This window comes from Gallus gallus, chromosome 13 (genome assembly GCF_016699485.2).
Source record: "Gallus gallus isolate bGalGal1 chromosome 13, bGalGal1.mat.broiler.GRCg7b, whole genome shotgun sequence".
NCBI lineage: Eukaryota > Metazoa > Chordata > Aves > Galliformes > Phasianidae > Gallus > Gallus gallus.
Window position 1 is genome coordinate 17,844,948 of NC_052544.1, and position 16,607 is coordinate 17,861,554.

Consider the following 16,607-nt stretch of genomic DNA (forward strand, 5'->3'; position numbering starts at 1 on the left):
CAGTTCCAGGTACCCCTGGGGGACACCACTTGTCACTGATCTCCATCCAGACATTGAGCCATTGACCATCGCCCTGTGACCGGTACTTCAGCCATCGAACGGTCTACCCATCAAATCCATCTATTTCCAATTTGGAGAGAAGGATGTTGTGGGATATCGTGTCAAATGCCTTACTGAAGTTGAGGTAGACAACATCTGTGCTCTTCCTTTGTCTGTTGATGCAGCAACACCCTCATAGAAGACTGCTAGGTTCGTCAAACAGGATTTGCCCTTGGTGAAATCATGCTGGTTCTCCCATATTGCCTCCCTGCCTTCCATGTGCCTTAGCATCATTTTCAGGAGGATCTGTTCCGTGGTCTTCCCTGGCATAGAGGTGAGACTGACAGGTCAGTAGTTCCTGGGATCATCGTTTCTACCCTTTTTAAAAATTGGGTGTGATGTTTCCTTTTTTCTAGCTACCAGGGACTTCACCTGATTGCCATGACTTTTCAAATATTGTTGACAGTGACTGGACAACCATGTCAGCTAATTATCTCCAGACTCTGTGATGCATCTCATTGGGACCCATAGACTTCTGTACATTCAGGTTCTCAGGTGGTCACAAACCTGATCTTCACTTACAGTGGGAGGGACTTTGATTCCCCAATCCCCTCCTACCAAACCAATATCCTAGTTCAAGCTATCATCGTTCACATTATTTCAATAGCATAACCTAGGGATGGAGAAAGGCTCTTGATATAGTGTTTGATAGAGCATTTGTATGTTGTGTTGAGGGACATGGTTTAGCGAGAACCATTGGTGAAGGGCGAATGGTTGGACTGGATGATCCTGTGGGTCTTTTCCAACCTTAGCGATTCTATGATTCTATGATATTGGCTAATATAACAAATTGTCCTTTTCTGATTTTTTTCTGTGAGCCAAAAGATTCCAAACAAAGCTCCTCCCATGGCTACAGAACACTAAATATCAGCTCAAGCAGCATAGCTGGCATTTGATGAGATTCAGATCTTCAGGTAGGATCTGACTTCATGGTGTAGCTGTAATTGTTATTATTACAAAAGGAGCAGCGTCTAAATACAAAGTATCAGAATAATGAAAATGGAGAAAACCGGTGTTTAAAAACAAAAGTGAAATATAAGATGATTTGGAGTCAGTGAGAAATAGAGGGAGTAGGGACAGCTATTAGGAAATTAAGCAGGAAATAGATGCAAAACAGAAGAAAGTGTAAAAGTAGATGCCTGGACATGGGTGATCCAGTAGAGTACTTGGGAATGCTATGTACTCACGTTTATAATTAATAAAAAAAAAAAAGAGAGAAATCTAGAAACAATATTTTCTAGCAAAGATCCATTTTGGTCTCTCCTTTTTGAAGCTTTGTACAGTATATCCTAGGACAGAATCAACAGGTGTAGAGGAAGGTATGTTCTGATACCAAAAGGTGGTAGATTTTTTCCTTGAGTTGATATAAGATAGTGGCATAAGTGAAAAATGGAGCTTGAACAAAGCAGGAAAAAAAATATGCATAGAGAGCTCCCAGGTGCTTGAAAATTCCTGTTGTCAACATTTAGGCCAAGCTCCTTTTGAATTAAATGTTTTCCAAAATGTAGTATTTATGTATTGTGCCCTAGTTCTGAGGAATTAAAGAGGTAGATTGTCCTTTTCCTTTAAGTTGGTAAAAGCAAATGTATCCTTCCCCCCCTCCTCCCCCGTATATAAGGTCATTCATAGAATATTTGAGATACTTAAGGGACCTTGATGTGAGTTGATATCAAAGTGATTCTCCAAACAAGTGGTTGGGATCTTCAGTTAATTCTGCAGCAGGATGGGAGATCAGGTTTCCATGGATACTGAGCCAGAAGCAGCACTGACATTCATAGGAAACATACGCTTAGTTTTGCTGTAACTTGCTTCCTAACGTGGTGAGGTTTGGAGTTTCTTTTTTTGGTGGTGGTGTTTTTTTTTTTTTTTTTTTGTTTGTTTGTTTGTTTTGTTTTGTTGCTGTTGTGATTTGTTTTGTTGTCATTGTTACTGGGGGAGGGGAGTCTTTACAGCATTTCATTCTCTTTTAAAGAAATAAGGACAAATAAACATTTGAGGAATGGATAGAGAATGAAAAAGTATTATCCTCTTACTTTGAAAATTGTGTACAAGAAGTGCAAGAAACTTGCACAGATTTAAGCTACGATTAGAAATAAAACAAGACAGATTGAAACTTGGGATGATGACAGCAAGGGTTCACATGGTTTAAATGTAGCTACTGTTCATCCAGTTGACTGCAGCAATGCATTTACTAACACTGAGCAAATGGGGTGGAAATGTTTGTCAGTTAAAGGTTTAATACAGAAAAGCCGAATTCTAGTTCTAGACCTTAGAAGTTAAGTGCTAGACATACTGATGAGTGGTGGACTCATTTAAAAACATGTGAGATAGAAAAAGAGGGAAGATATTTGGCAATTGTGTGCCAAATTTTTTAAAACTCATTTGACTCAAAGTAGTACCTAGCACTGGATTTTTAATTGCTCTACTCTAGAGATTTGGGAAAACTCATCACCTTATTTAGTCCATGTACCAGTCCACCAATTCCAGGCTGAGCATCTCTGATAATATCTATGAAGATGAACAGTATAACTGTGAATGTTTCTGAGCAGAATCTGTTTCAGCACCTGGATCTGTGGTCTGCTGCTCCTATTCAAGAAAGCTGTAGAGCATCTCTTCCTATTGACCTTAATTAAAATTTTAATTAACTTCTCATGCCAACATGTTTATATTGTTGTTTATATATTCTGGTCAGCTTTGTAGGCAAAGAAAAAATAATACCATGTTTGTTCTGGGAGGAGCCAAAAATGAAATAGAAATGCTGTTGTTAGAATTCAAAGTGACTATATTCCAAACTATCCCTCAGTTGTTAGGAAATGCATCCAGGAACTTAAAATAGGCTATGGTTAAGACAATTAACTGAAAATATATTCTGAAGCCTGGAACCAAAATAGTAATTGATTACAGTGGCAGACAGAAAGCCTAAAAAGAAACTCAACACGGGCAGTTTTGCAAGTTTCATCCATGAATACAAGTTGCAGAACAAAGAACAGCCTTTGAGAACTTGGTTGTTTCATCAGCTAACCAGAACAATTAAAATAATCCCAAACCATTCAGCCTCTGATTCTTCCTCACAATCACACCTGTGTCTTAAGGATGCATAAAATACTGAACTAAAAAAAAGTATTAGGAAGAAAAACCTGAACTAGTGCAGAGGCACACAACTCTTACTGCCCTTCCTTTTTACATGCTGCTAGTACATGCTTTCTGTTGCTTAACCTAATTTTCATGGTGCTTTACTACAAACTGATGAAGCTTTGCTTTGAGGGCACCTCAGCTGGAAAATGGCTGTTTGTGTCACAGTAACAGTGAGATTGTGGCACTGCTGTAGTCATCAACCTTCTCTGCTTTTTGACTGCAGCTGTTGAATCTTACAGTGCTCCTGGCTGTTACCTGCTTTGCTTTTCTTTCACTACTTACCTCTACTTTGAGTAATACTTCTCATATAATAAATCTGCAGGTATAAAAGAGGCTTATGTGTGGGTGACAATATTGTTCTGATGCCATAGGAGACCTAATACCATTTGTCACAGGGCAAATGGTGAACGAAGGTAAGCATTGTCTCTTAGCAACCTCAGCCAAGCTATCAAAACTGAAGAGCAGAACTTAGCAGAGCAGAGGCACTCTCAGGCAGTAGGAGAGAGATGTTTGAATACTTCAAGTAGTGCATAGCAATTTTTTTTTACTTTTTTATTTTTGCAATGACACAAGCTTTATAGGCTTTTGAAGTCTACTAAGTCATACATCCTAAAAGAACTATTTTTAAGGATTTGTTTAAGCATCAAAACTTGAGGGAAAACCCCTCAGATTTCCTAGATTTCTAAGGAAAATCTGTGATCCCACCTTTCTGCTCATATATAATGTCTGAGGAGCAAGGAAGAATGAACAGATAAATAAAAAACACCTACATAAACTGATTCTTACACAAACATTGCTTTACTTCATTCGGTAGACCACGTCCACCTCCTGAAATAGTAACTGGGAAGAGTTTCCTCTTGTGGTTAGATATACACTTCCTTTGTGGTGGTATAAGTGCATTTCAGACCTGTTTACAAAATGATGGAAATTACGTACCCAAAAGCAGTAAGAATTTGCTGCAAACACAGGGATTTCCATTTCAGAGCAAAGCCATATATTCGACAGTACTGATAAAATCTGTTTCTCACTGTCATAGTCTTGAAAAGACTACTTAAATTTAAGTACTGTTAAATTTCAAATTGTCTCCTCTTTGAGCCTCCATTCAAAAGCCTTTTCTTGTAATGATTTTAACTGCAAGTAAAACAAAATTAATGATAAATACATATTCTACAGATATTTTAAATGTTACAGCATGACAATGTAACAGCTTTTTAAATCCTAGGGCTTGCTTCCAGGAGGTAGGAGGGAGAGGAAACAATTCTACAGTATTTATTTAAAAAGCTGGGATTGTTCCTGTTTCTAACTCCTTGGGCATATAGTATAATATACAATGATAAAGAGAATAATACAACTTTTTTTTTTTAAGGGGGTACCTATGAAAACTTGTACAGTTTGGAATATTAAATACAGTGCCAAGTAGAAATAGAAAAGGGAAAAGAATGAGGTTATCAGAGGTTTGGGATAAAGAAAATCAAAGTTATGTGAATTTGAATGACTAGTAAGAGACAGAGAAATTATAAACACTGTTGTTATTACTACATATCCAGGCAAATACAACAATGCAAAAGATTCCTTCATTTAGTTAAAAAAAAAAAAAGAGAGAGAGAGATGATGGGAACATAATGATCACTGATCAGGAGGATATAGTTGAAGTTTGAGTTTTGTCAATCAAAAACTTTTTTTCCTATATAGGACTTCTGAGATCAAAAACTGGCCAAAATGTAGCTGCCTCTCCAGTGCTTCAGTGAGCCCAGAAAGCCTCACCAGAATGGTAGGGGTCACATAACAAAATTGTTTTTTGTCCTTTTGTCCTTTCTTCCTTTCTTTTTTTTTAACCGTAACTTGTGTATCTCAAGCTGTTTATACCACTCTGTCCGCAGTTCTGAAGCAGTTCTCTTCCCCACAGCAAGACAAATGTGGACATACTGGAGCAAGTCCAGCAAACGGTTGCTAGCACAATTAGATCAGGAGCATATCCTAGAACAGTTTGCATTCAAAGGGACCTCAAAGATCATCTGACTCCAACCTTCCCTTCCTGCCGTGGGCAGGGTTGCCAATTGCTAGATCAAGCACAAGATCTGGTTGCCCAGGGCCCCATCCAATCTGGCCTTGAACACATCCAGGGATGGGGCATCAGCAACCTCTCTGGACAGCCTGTTGCAGCACCTCACCACCTTCTCAGTAAAAAACTTCCCCATCATCTAATCTAAGTCTCCCCTCCTTTAGTTTAAAGCCATTCCCCTTTGTTCTATCACTATGTACCCATGTAAAATGTTTATTTCCCTCCTATTTAAAATCTCCCTATATATTTGAAGGCTGTAATGAGGTGTCCCTGGAGCCTTCTCTTCTTCAGACTGAAGAAGCCACACTCCTCCAGTCTGCCATTGTAGGAGAGGTACTCCAGCCCTCAGATCAAGTTTCTGCCCCTCCTCTTGGGCTCTCTCATCTCCAGCTCCACATCCTTCTTGGGCTGGGGGCCCCAGACCTGGACACAGTACTCTGCGTGGGGCCTCACGAGGGCAGACTTGACAGGGAATCCCTTCCCTTGCTCTGCTGCCACCCCTCTTTTGATACAGCCCAGGATATTGTTGGCCTTCTGGGCTGCAGGCACCTAAGTCCTTCTTGGCAGGGCTGCTCTCAGTGAGTTCTTCTCCCAGTCAGTATATGTACCTGGGATTTCCCTGACCCAAGTGCAATATTGAAACTTTAACTGAACAAGGCCCTGTTCAGCTTGCTGTAGTGGGTCCTGTTTTGAGGAGGTCAGTAGAATAGATGGTCTACAGCTGACCCTTCCAAACTCAGCATTTCTTTGATTCTGTGTAAGGCCTATAGCATTAGAATGACCCTTTCTAACAGGACTCTAAACTGCAGTGTGTTAGTGGAAACCAGAGACAAGCTGCAATCACTGTATATAAAACTTCTCAAAACCTGCAGCAGGGAGTTGAATCTGTTAGAAAAGGATAATCTGTGAATCACATTCAAGTTAAAGGTCTGGACTGCTGCAATGACATTTGGAAAACAATGCGATTTATCTCCCTAAAGCGTCAATATCAAAAAACAAATCCCCATTAACATCCATTGAGAAAAAGGCTGCAGATGACAGGGAGCTTCTCCTGCGTTTCCTGGAGGCACTGCTTGGCTGTAACCCATAGCTGATTTTAGGAGTGGGAACACACAAGTGTAGGAGGCACTGCAGTCTTGCAGACAAGACACGGCTCTACGAATAGCAGCTCAGATAATACAGTACACAAGAGAGGTGTAAACCTTCTATAAAAGTGGGCAGACTGAGCTTTGTTGTCGCTCGCACCTTGAATATAAATCAAAAAGGCAGCAGCGCCCTGGTGCTGTGATTTATCCAACCGCTTTCCGGTAGCACAGGAGGGCTGCCTAGCATCCAAGGTGCTTGGCGCCGGGATTTCCGCGGGGAAACGCCAGCTCTGCTGCCGGTCGTGTAGCGCTGCGGCTGCGGGGAGGGCTGCGAGTTCCCGCCTGTGTGCGGGCCGTGCCTACAGCGTGAGCCTGCGAGCTGCAGGAACTGGGGTGCCCGCCGCTCCCCTCCATCTATGCGGCAAAACGAGCTCTAACAGAGCACTGAGACGCGAGCGTCAGCGAGCCGGCGCTTCGGCGAGCTCCCCGCCGCAGGCAGGCTTCCCGCAGCGTCACAGGCCCGACGCAACCCGATCAGGCCAGCCGGAGCACGCCGGTACAGGCACCTCGGCGGAGACCGCGGCGTGACTCGCCCGCGGCAGCATCCCCCCCGCCGCGGGCTCACAGAAACCCCGCGCAATGCGGGGAAACCCTCGCCGCGACACTGCGCATGCGCACTGCGACCGCACTGCGTCGCCGGTGCCGCTTGGCCCGGCGCCAGGGGAGCCCCGCGCCGGCAGCGGGGCGGAGCGGCAGCTGCGTCGACCGCCTATTTATAGCACGGGAGCCTCCCCGCTGGCCCGTTCTCCTGTGTTCTCTTGTGTCTCCGCCCTGCGTGCGCCGTCTCGGGCAGGAAGCTGAAGCTCTCAGCCCCTTCGTAAACAGCCGCGGTTCCATGCGGTGCCGGTGTGAGAGCCGGCTGCGGGGCGGCAAGTAGCTGCGGCCATGTTAAGGGGGCAACCCGAGGGTGTGTGAGCGGAGTCCCGAGCGGTGTCAGTTCCCAGCGCACCCAGCACAGCGGGTGCCGCAGCCGTGCGGTGCCCGCTCTCCGTTGCGTGAGAGCGACGCAGAGAGTCCCGGTCCAGGGTCGCATGCGGAGTCCTTCGATCTCGGCAGAGCTACGGAGTGCCGGAGGTTCCCGTTGCAGAGGGCGGGCAGCCCCCGCCGGGCCGCGCTGCCAGCACCCGGGAAACTCCGCATCGCGGCTTCCGGCGCGCGGCCCCTCCACAGGCACTGGGGGGAAGCGAACAGCGAGAGCCGAGAACGAGGCAGTGGCGGAAGCCCTGTCTCGAGCCTGCTGCCGACGGTGGAGCTGGGACAACCCGGGCAGTCCCCCATGCTTCCGCGTCGTCCAGCCGGCGGCGGAGCCGCGCACTGTCGTGGCCCGGGGGCGGGCGCGCGCACGTCCCGGCGGCAACCCGGCTCCCGCGCCAGGGCTCCCCGACCCCGCCTAGCCGGGACCGGAATCACCAAATAAGGAGCGGGATGTCTCCGCCGGAACCGAGACTTATATGGCCGCTTCCTAATATGGAAAGGGAGGCCGACGCTTCCGGCAGGCAGGCCGGGGCAGGCGGGGGGCGAACAGCGTGCGCCTCAGGGCCGGTAGCGCTGCAGTGATGCTGCTCGCGGCGGGACACGGGGCCGCGGCGGGTGTGAGGGCCGTGGCGGGCGCGGGGCTCTCAGTCTGGGGCGGGTGGGGCCCCCACCGCCCGGCTTTCCCCGGTGCCAGGCGCTGACGCCAGGCGGGGTCCTCCGGCTCGCCTCCAAATAAGGGCTTCCTGCTTCCCATATATGGCCATGTACGTCAGGGCCGGGGCGGGCTGCGGCCGGTGGGATCCGATATATAGAGGCGGCTCCGTAGCGGGCGAGGAGCCGAGCGCTTCCAGCAGGCAGTGGGGGGGGAAGCCCCGGGCCGTCCGGCGGGCGGGAGGCGATCGCTTCCAGCGGGCAGCGCTGGGTGGCCGCGGCGCAGGGGCAGGAAGCAGGCAACGGTCGCCTCGCCGCAGCCAGCCCGTCCGTCGGGCCCGCGGCGGCGGCGTCACCCGTCAGAGCCCGAACCCGGCTCCCTCATGGCTGCGGCCAAGGCAGAGATGCAGCTCCTGCCTTCGCTGCAGATCTCCGACCCCTTCGGCGTCTTTCCGCACTCGCCTCCCGCCATGGACGGCCACTATCCCAAACTGGAGGAGATGATGCTGCTCAGTGGCGGGGGACAGCAGTTTCTTGCGCCTTCCGGGGCGCCTGAGAGTGCGGGCTTCGGCGCGGCCGGGGAGCCCAGCGAGCAACATTTTGAGCATCTTGCGGCAGGTAAGCGTGATGGCCTCGCCCGGGCGGGCAGGGGAGTCCTGGTCAACCGCGGAAGCGGCATCGCCCCCGGGAGCTCCGAGACGCAGCCGTGCCTCTGACCCGGCGGCTGCGCGGGGGTATCTCCTATGTTGTGCGTCAGCGGCTCTGGGCTCGTTGCTGCTGGAGACCTGCCAGCGGCGCTGCAATATGTTGCACTCAATTATTAATTAACCAGAAACAAAGATCTGGGGCTGCTCTGCATGGGGATGGCTCGTGAAGCACTGGCAGCAGCTCCAGAGCTGCAGTGGCTGCTAGAAGTAATTGCTTCTCTTCTATTTTCAGACACTTTTCCTGAGATCTCCCTGAACAACGAGAAAACCATGCCAGAAACCAGCTATCCCAACCAAACAACACGGCTACCGCCAATTACCTACACGGGGCGCTTTTCCCTAGAGCCAGCCCCAAATGGTAGCAACACCTTATGGCCAGAGCCTCTCTTCAGCCTTGTCAGTGGGCTGGTGAGCATGGCTAATGCACCTCCCACCTCTACACCCTCTTCATCATCGCCCTCCTCTTCACAGAGCACCCCCCTGAGCTGTTCTGTCCAAGCCAGTGAGAACAGTCCGATTTATTCGGCTGCACCCACTTTCCCCACTTCCAGCTCTGATATTTTCCCTGAACCACAGACCCAGCCCTTTCCCAACCCCTCGGGAGTCCCCATCCAGTATCCACCTCCAGCTTATCCGACTGCTAAAACCAACTTCCAGGTGCCAATGATCCCGGATTACCTGTTCCCTCAGCAACAGAGTGAGCTCAACCTTATCTCAGCTGATCAGAAGCCCTTCTCAGCCCTTGAGACCAGAGCACAGCAGCCTTCCCTCACGCCGCTATCCACTATCAAGGCATTTGCCACACAGACTGGCTCTCAGGAGTTGAAGACCCTCAACACTAACTATCAGTCCCAGCTGATCAAGCCCAGCAGGATGAGGAAATACCCTAATCGTCCCAGCAAGACACCTCCTCATGAACGGCCCTATGCTTGCCCAGTGGAGTCCTGTGACCGGCGATTTTCACGGTCCGATGAACTAACTCGTCACATTCGCATCCACACTGGACAGAAACCTTTCCAATGCCGCATTTGCATGCGGAACTTCAGCAGGAGTGACCACTTGACCACGCACATCCGCACACATACAGGAGAGAAGCCATTTGCATGTGACATTTGTGGCAGAAAGTTTGCCAGAAGTGATGAGAGGAAGAGACACACTAAAATCCACCTTAGGCAGAAGGACAAGAAAGTGGAAAAGGCAGCTTCGGTCTCAGCAACTTCTTCCTCTGTTGCTGCCTACTCATCCTCTGTGGCTACATCCTACTCTTCGTCCATAGCCACCACTTACCCCTCATCAGTGCGCACAGTGTATTCCTCCCCTGCTTCCTCTTCCTATCCCTCCCCTGCACACACGACATTCCCATCCCCATCTATAGCAACCACTTACTCCTCTGGCACTGCCACTTTTCAGACCCAAGTGGCCACTTCCTTCCCATCTCCAGGGGTTACCAATAATTTCAGCTCACAGGTGACTTCAGCACTTTCAGACATGACATCAACCTTTTCTCCAAGGACAATTGAGATTTGCTAAGATCACCTTCTGGAACAGGAGCATTCACCTCTTCCACTGGTACTATGAGACATGGAGTCTCCAATTACTCCCCCAACACTGTATGTTGCAAGGCTATCTAATATTTCTTCAAAATTCAGCTGCCTGAAAAAACTGCTGTTTACGTTTTCCACCACTGTCAATTAACTTAATTTGCATGGACTGTGGATATAAGTTCGGTATAATTTTCCCCATAAACAAACAATAGTATTTTATTAGGAGGAAAGGACCTTTAATTAAGCACATAGTTGATGTAAGTTGTATGTGTGCCATGGTTTTGCTTTCCTTTAGGTACTGTTGATGTTGAAAAAGTTTTGCATATCCATGTTGTATTATTTGGAGTTTGTAGGGCCATATTTTGTAAATGTTAATTCTATTTTAGTGGCAATGCTGTAATGAGTTTAAAACTTCTTTGGGTACAGTACTTACTGTATTTGAGCATGTAAGAGTGATGTTATGTAAAAATCACCTGATAAGACACTCAAATGTGGCAGAAGTTTTGTTTTTAAAGTTACAAGTCTTGGTGCCTTTTTGTGAAGCCTTGCTGATGTCATGCATTTGTGTGAATAGATGCTTTGCATCTTGCCTTAAAGCAAAAGGGATGTTATGCAAAGAATGTAAGAGAAAGCAGGGAATGGGTGGGGAAGGGAGCACTAGTATGCCCTGGGAGACAGAATGTAAGCAAAAAACCCCACAGAAACAAACAAGAAACAAGTTAAAAACAAGAACAACAACAAAACCCCACTTCTCAAAGTCTATTTTTGTTACAAAAATGTAAATTTATAAATATATATATTCAGGAGTTGGAATGTTGTAGTTACCTACTGAGTAGGCAGCAATTTTTGTATGTTATGAACATGCGGTTCATTATTTTGTGATTTATTTTTACTTTGTATTTGTGTTGGTTAAAATGAAAGTGACTGTTTGGCTTCTAAATACATTGAATGCGCTTTCCTGCCAATGGGATATTTGGTGTACCAATACCCTTCAGAAAATGTAATAAAAACCAAAATCAAATCATGTAAGTTTTCACATTTTCCTTTAAGCTGCCACATAGGAAGCCTGCTGCGGCGAACCTGACTGCTAGGAAGTAAGGGGTGCTATTTGTTTTCTGGAGAAGTACCTGCACAAAGAAAGGAAGGAATATCAGTCACTCCTGTGTCCAGGAGTGCTGTCAAAAGTGTAGATACAGTACATGCTCTTGAATTGGTTGCATCATCTGCTATTTGGAAGTAACCACAATTCGTTTTCTGGCTTCTCCAGAAGCCTGTGAGCTTATCACAGAAAGAAAAACAATGCTCCCAGTGCTGAAGGTGAGGTTAAAAATCAGAATCTCATCTGTGCAAAGACCTTACTGGGTGGTGAAAAGGGGATGTCAAGGCAGTGGTGTAGTTTCCAGGCTGAAAATAACATAAGCTCAGTAGATGTGGCTAGTGGATGGAAGGCCGGGAGATGAGAACTGTCATAGCTTCTTCTGTTACATAGCATAGGGCGTAAGAAGTGCATATGCTTGATGACCTTTAGTACAAATGTTTTAGTGTTTTGAGGAGGAAAATGCATCCTTATTTGATGGCTTAAAATACATTTCAGGGTGCATGAACTCTCTATGAAGTGAATTCAGAGGAGTTTGCAGCTGTGAGAAGTAACAGTGCAGATCTAGAGGATTCTAGTCCTTCTGACTGACACTAGAGCCTTCCTCCCACAAACTCCTACAAACTACTTGATATCTGGAGTTGCGAGGAGCCGAGATGCAAATACAGGAGTTGATACCTATATCTGGCATAATGTTCAATGAAAAGCAGTTTCTATAGATGGCACACCCTAATGCTTGCCAAAGTCCACCAGCTCAGAAGTGCAACAAGCTGAATTCCCTGGCTAGTTCTTCTTGGATGCAGTCCTTAGATTTTAGTCTAAACTGTGGCAACTTTTGCTTTGAATTGTCTGTCCATATGTGTGACAGGAAGGAAAGAAAATACATGGCCTTCTGTGCCTGGTCTTTTTGCGGCCTTTGTCCAGTAACGGGAAAGTAGATTTCAGGGTTTCTGTGCGAGTTCTGTGAAGTCTTCTTGCTTCGTGTTGGTCTGAAGAGGACAAGCCTTAAGAAGTTTACTCCCTAGTTTTACTGGGAGCATGAGAATTTTCTTTTGAGGAGGCCACAGCACCGCTAGAAGTCTCTCTCGAGGCTGTTCCCGGGGAAGCAGCAGGCATTGCCAGCGGCTGGGAAACTTCCCCCCTTCTGAACAAATATGGTCTGGAGCTGGGCAAGAAGCGCACTGGGGACAGCACAGGCCTTCTTTTCAGGCCGCTGTCAGAAAATTCGTTTGGTTGATTTAAACCTCAGCGGTTTGTGATTTAAAGCCTGGCTTCAGCTGTGATTATTAGTGACAGAAAAAAAACCCGTGCGTCACCGCTGGCAGCAGCCCAGCTGGTCTCGGGGGCACTGCGGGTACCCGCCGCGGCTGCTCGCGGAACAGCACCCGCACCGCCGGAGCCGAGCCGAGCCGGGCCAGGTCTGGCCGAGCCGAGCAGAGGTACACCACGCCACCGTCGGGAGCGCGCCGGCAGCGGCGGGCTGAGCCGCGTCACGCAGGCACGGGGCCGCCAAGGCCGAACGGAAACGCTCCTCCAGCGGCGGCCGGAACCAGGACCACCATATTTGGCATTTCCTCCTCACCTTTTATGGTACTTCCGAGGCCCAAAAATGGTACTTCCTGCTTCCACCCTCCCGGGACTACGCGACGGATCTTCCGGGAGTCCGCCGGCTTGAGAGCTGCAGCCGCCTCGGCACGGTTCCGCCCTCACCTCAGGGGTGACTCGGCTGGTTCCTCACGTGCAGCGGACCCTGAACGGGCCATGGGCGGCTCTCGGTTTGGGCAGCATCTGCTTCGCCCAGGGCCCAGCGGTAGGCCCGGAGCCGTTCGGACGCCCGCACAGAGCGGCCCAGCCCGGGGGAGCTGCGGCTGAGGGCGGGCCTCTGACCTTCTCTCGCTCCGTGTTCCGCTGCAGTTTCTTTCATAGGGGCTGTGTCGCTTTGTATACGTCCGTCAGAAATAGGTACGGTACAGTTTAACCCGAGGAGTGCTGAAGAGGCCATTGCCCACGTTCAGCCAGGTTTTTCTTCTGTAGAGCCTTTCCATAAGCTGCTGTGAAACGTGGGGAAACGTGGACAGTCCTTGTCTAGGTGGTTGCTTTGCTCTTTAATGGCACTGCTCGGCCTCAGGATCTTTCTAGACGAATAGATTTTTCAGTCACTTTTCCTTTGGAAATAAAGGACTGTAAGTCAGCTCTGGTGATTCTAAAGAACCCACCTTCCCCTCGTGCGCTATGTGGCCTGTTGCTTTGTGCCTTGTTGTGTTCTGGAAATGCTACTAGAGATAAAAGTTGTGAAATGCAACTGTTAAAGCAATTTTGGTTGCAGCTGTGAATTGGAAGACAAACACTCTGTAATGACTGAGTTTAGTTCTAGCACTTCTGATGGCAGTTCATACACTGTCAGAATTCTGACATAAAGTTCAAGAAAAACTACAGCACAGTAGCATTTTGGTTGATTCTATTGATTGAAGGTCTTGGCTGTGATTCTTATTATTGTGTAAACTTGAGAAGGTAAGAAACTCCAGATGTACTCAAGTGAACTGGAAAGCGGCTATGAGTCATTGAATTTAATGGCAGAAGCTTTCTGTAATTCTGACGTTCTTCTCAAGGATGAGGGCATTTTGTGAACAAAACCAGGCCACCTGAGGAGTTGCAGCTGTGGCTGTAACATGCCAGAGATCTGTAGTGCCGTAAAATGAACATACAGAGATCTTTTTTTTTTTTTTTTTTTTTTAATGTGTCAGCGTTAAAATGGAATAGCTAATAAGTGAGCAAATGTTGACAAAATTTGCTAAGAAAACTGTAGTAATTGATCAAAAGAAATCCAGTCTCTGGTCTGTTGTCAGAGGTAGTCCTGGAATATTCTTCCAGCAGTTGTGACCTGTGGCTAATAAATTTCATGAGCTGGAGCCTGTCTTTGTGCACTCTGTGTAACTCTATCCAAATGACTTACGGAGTTGGGCAAGGTTACAGCATTCATGGTATTTGGCTGAAAAGTGAGTATTAGCATATCCAGGTGCTGCAGGAAGTAGAGACTTCTGTGTGCTTAAACTCGCTGCTTCATAATTTAATTTGATGGCTATTAAGACTTGTTGCATAAGGTGAAGAATAATAAAGGTTCTGTGATAGCTGCAGAACTTGGCTTCCCCTTCTCTGTGCTCTTTGTGGTTGAAAAAGCAGAGTCCGTTTTGTACAGTGAGTGGTTTGTACCTCCTGTCATCCTTTCCCATACCTTGTGTCATACTCCTTTGTTGTTTCTGATAAGTAGAGGCCTGCACTATCCACAGGATTCAGTGTGTCCCTGCTTGAGCAGGGGTTTGGCCAGATGACTTCCAGAGATCCCTTCTAACCTAAACGACTCTGCCATTCTCTGATGCAGGATGAATGTAGAGTAATTGAAGTATATAGTTTTGTCTCCTATGTTCTGTATTACTTGCCAGATATTTCCAAACATTCTGTCTGGTTTTTGAGCAGTGATCTGATCACTCCAGTCACTCCAGAATGTGGAGAAAAAGCAGCAAGAGTTGGCAGAAGTAAAGAGAGGAAAGATGGCAACAGGTGAACCTCAAATAACTAACTATTAGTGCAATAAATTCAAGATTAATGCACATAGAATGGAAACCAGGGAGAAAAAAAAGCCTCTGGGGAGAAGTCTTTTGCATTATGGGTGTCTTCCTGTTGGAATCTTGCATTACAGGAAATTGAGGCTGCCTTGTAAACTAAAGTATTTACTTTAAAAAAAAAATGGGGAAATAAGAAGTTAACAGTTAAAGTTCTACACTTGTAGAACCCCTGGGGGTCTCAGGCATTCCTTCTTTTGCTTGGAGGAAGGCACCTCTGTGAATGTATTTCCTTATTGTAACATTTGTATATGGGAAGACACATGTCTTTTTTCAACATGCTGCAGTTTCTGCTTTTGGAAGGCAATGGCAGTGAATGGGTGAAACTCTGGGTGAGATGAGGCTGTCATTGTTATCGCAACTAGCAGACCAAAGAGGGAGGATGGGATGCACCGGCTGAATTTGTGCAAGATGACACAGTCATCATGGCAAGATATACAGATAGAGTATATGCTCTTTTTCTCTAAAGATGAAGCTGCCACCATTTCAGTCCTTATTACAACTTCAAGAGATAGTGTTTCACCACAATAGTACTGTTAACAAGCTTTTAAACTTATTTTGCTGCGTAACGCCTACCTTTGCATGTCAAAACCTCTGTCTTATTTTACAAAATTTATTCTGTTGGTGAAGGGGTACAGGACTGTGGTGTTGCTGTTTACTGAAAGGCATCTTTTAAGTTCCTCTTGAGAACAATACATAAACCACTGTGTGACATCCAATTTCTAGCATCTCTGTTCTCTCTTCCTGGCTCTTTTTCATACCATAACGCTAATCCAGAGCACAACGTTTGGAGTCACTGTGGCATACAACCAAGAGCATTTGTGGCTGTCCAACAAGAACCTGATTGTGAAGCTTCAGGCTTGCTGTTGAGGCTACCTCGTTTGTCAGGAATTTGACTCCTGATTTGATTTTTTTTCTGAAGAAGCAAGTTCCAGTGGTCACTCACATCCAGGCATGAAATCCCTTAATTTTGTTTGAAACTTGTACTTGTCAGTTGCTCTCCATGTGCACACTTACTGGGTAGTTTTCTTCAACATAAAGAGTTGCCACATAATTAGATATCTTCTCCTCATTTTGCAGATTATTGAAAGGCATTTCCTTCTCCTGAAGAATATCTTTGTATATGTTACTTCTCTTTGTGATATATGAGCAATAAACTCAAGCAGAACGGCAGAGAGAAAAAGCACATCTGAGAAATGTTCACCTATCATGTCAGCATCTTATCTGGTGTTTTGGAAATAGGACAATATGAAGTATGTGTAGTGGAAATACTAAGACACAGCCTGAAACAGTGATTGGGCACCTGATGAGAAGGCAGGGCCAACCCAGGGGAGCTCAGGTGCAAGCAGTGTATCACTCAGTGACTGGAAGGGGTGGAGCCAGGATCCACCCCTTCCCAGCCCTCATTTAAGGGTTGGCAGGGGAAGGTGAGGGCATCTCTTGCTGGAGATCTCTGCCTACCTTTGGCTGCTTCTATTTAACGTCTTTATTAACGTTCTTGATAAGGGGATTGAGTGTACCCTCATATGCAGTTTACAGGTGATACCAAGCTGGGAGGGAGTGTTGGTATGCC

General features: G+C 46.8%; 1 protein-coding gene across 1 annotated transcript; it reads left to right on the top strand.

Moving 5' to 3' along the window:
• The first annotated feature begins 8,249 nt into the window (after positions 1-8,249).
• On the top strand, positions 8,250-11,342 carry EGR1 (early growth response 1). The gene is made up of 2 exons (NM_204136.3): positions 8,250-8,685; positions 9,007-11,342. Exons 1-2 carry the CDS (start codon positions 8,451-8,453, stop codon positions 10,302-10,304), a joined length of 1,533 nt encoding a protein of 510 aa, NP_989467.3. The 5' UTR covers positions 8,250-8,450; the 3' UTR covers positions 10,305-11,342.
• The last annotated feature ends 5,265 nt before the right edge of the window (positions 11,343-16,607 follow it).

Excerpts from the sequence above, each read along its gene's own strand:
- EGR1 (NM_204136.3), top strand. The coding sequence starts at position 8,451 with ATGGCTGCGGCCAAGGCAGAGATGCAGCTCCTGCCTTCGCTGCAGATC. Across the intron at positions 8,686-9,006 it reads TTTTGAGCATCTTGCGGCAG|ACACTTTTCCTGAGATCTCC; the intron begins GTAAGCGTGATG and ends TTCTATTTTCAG.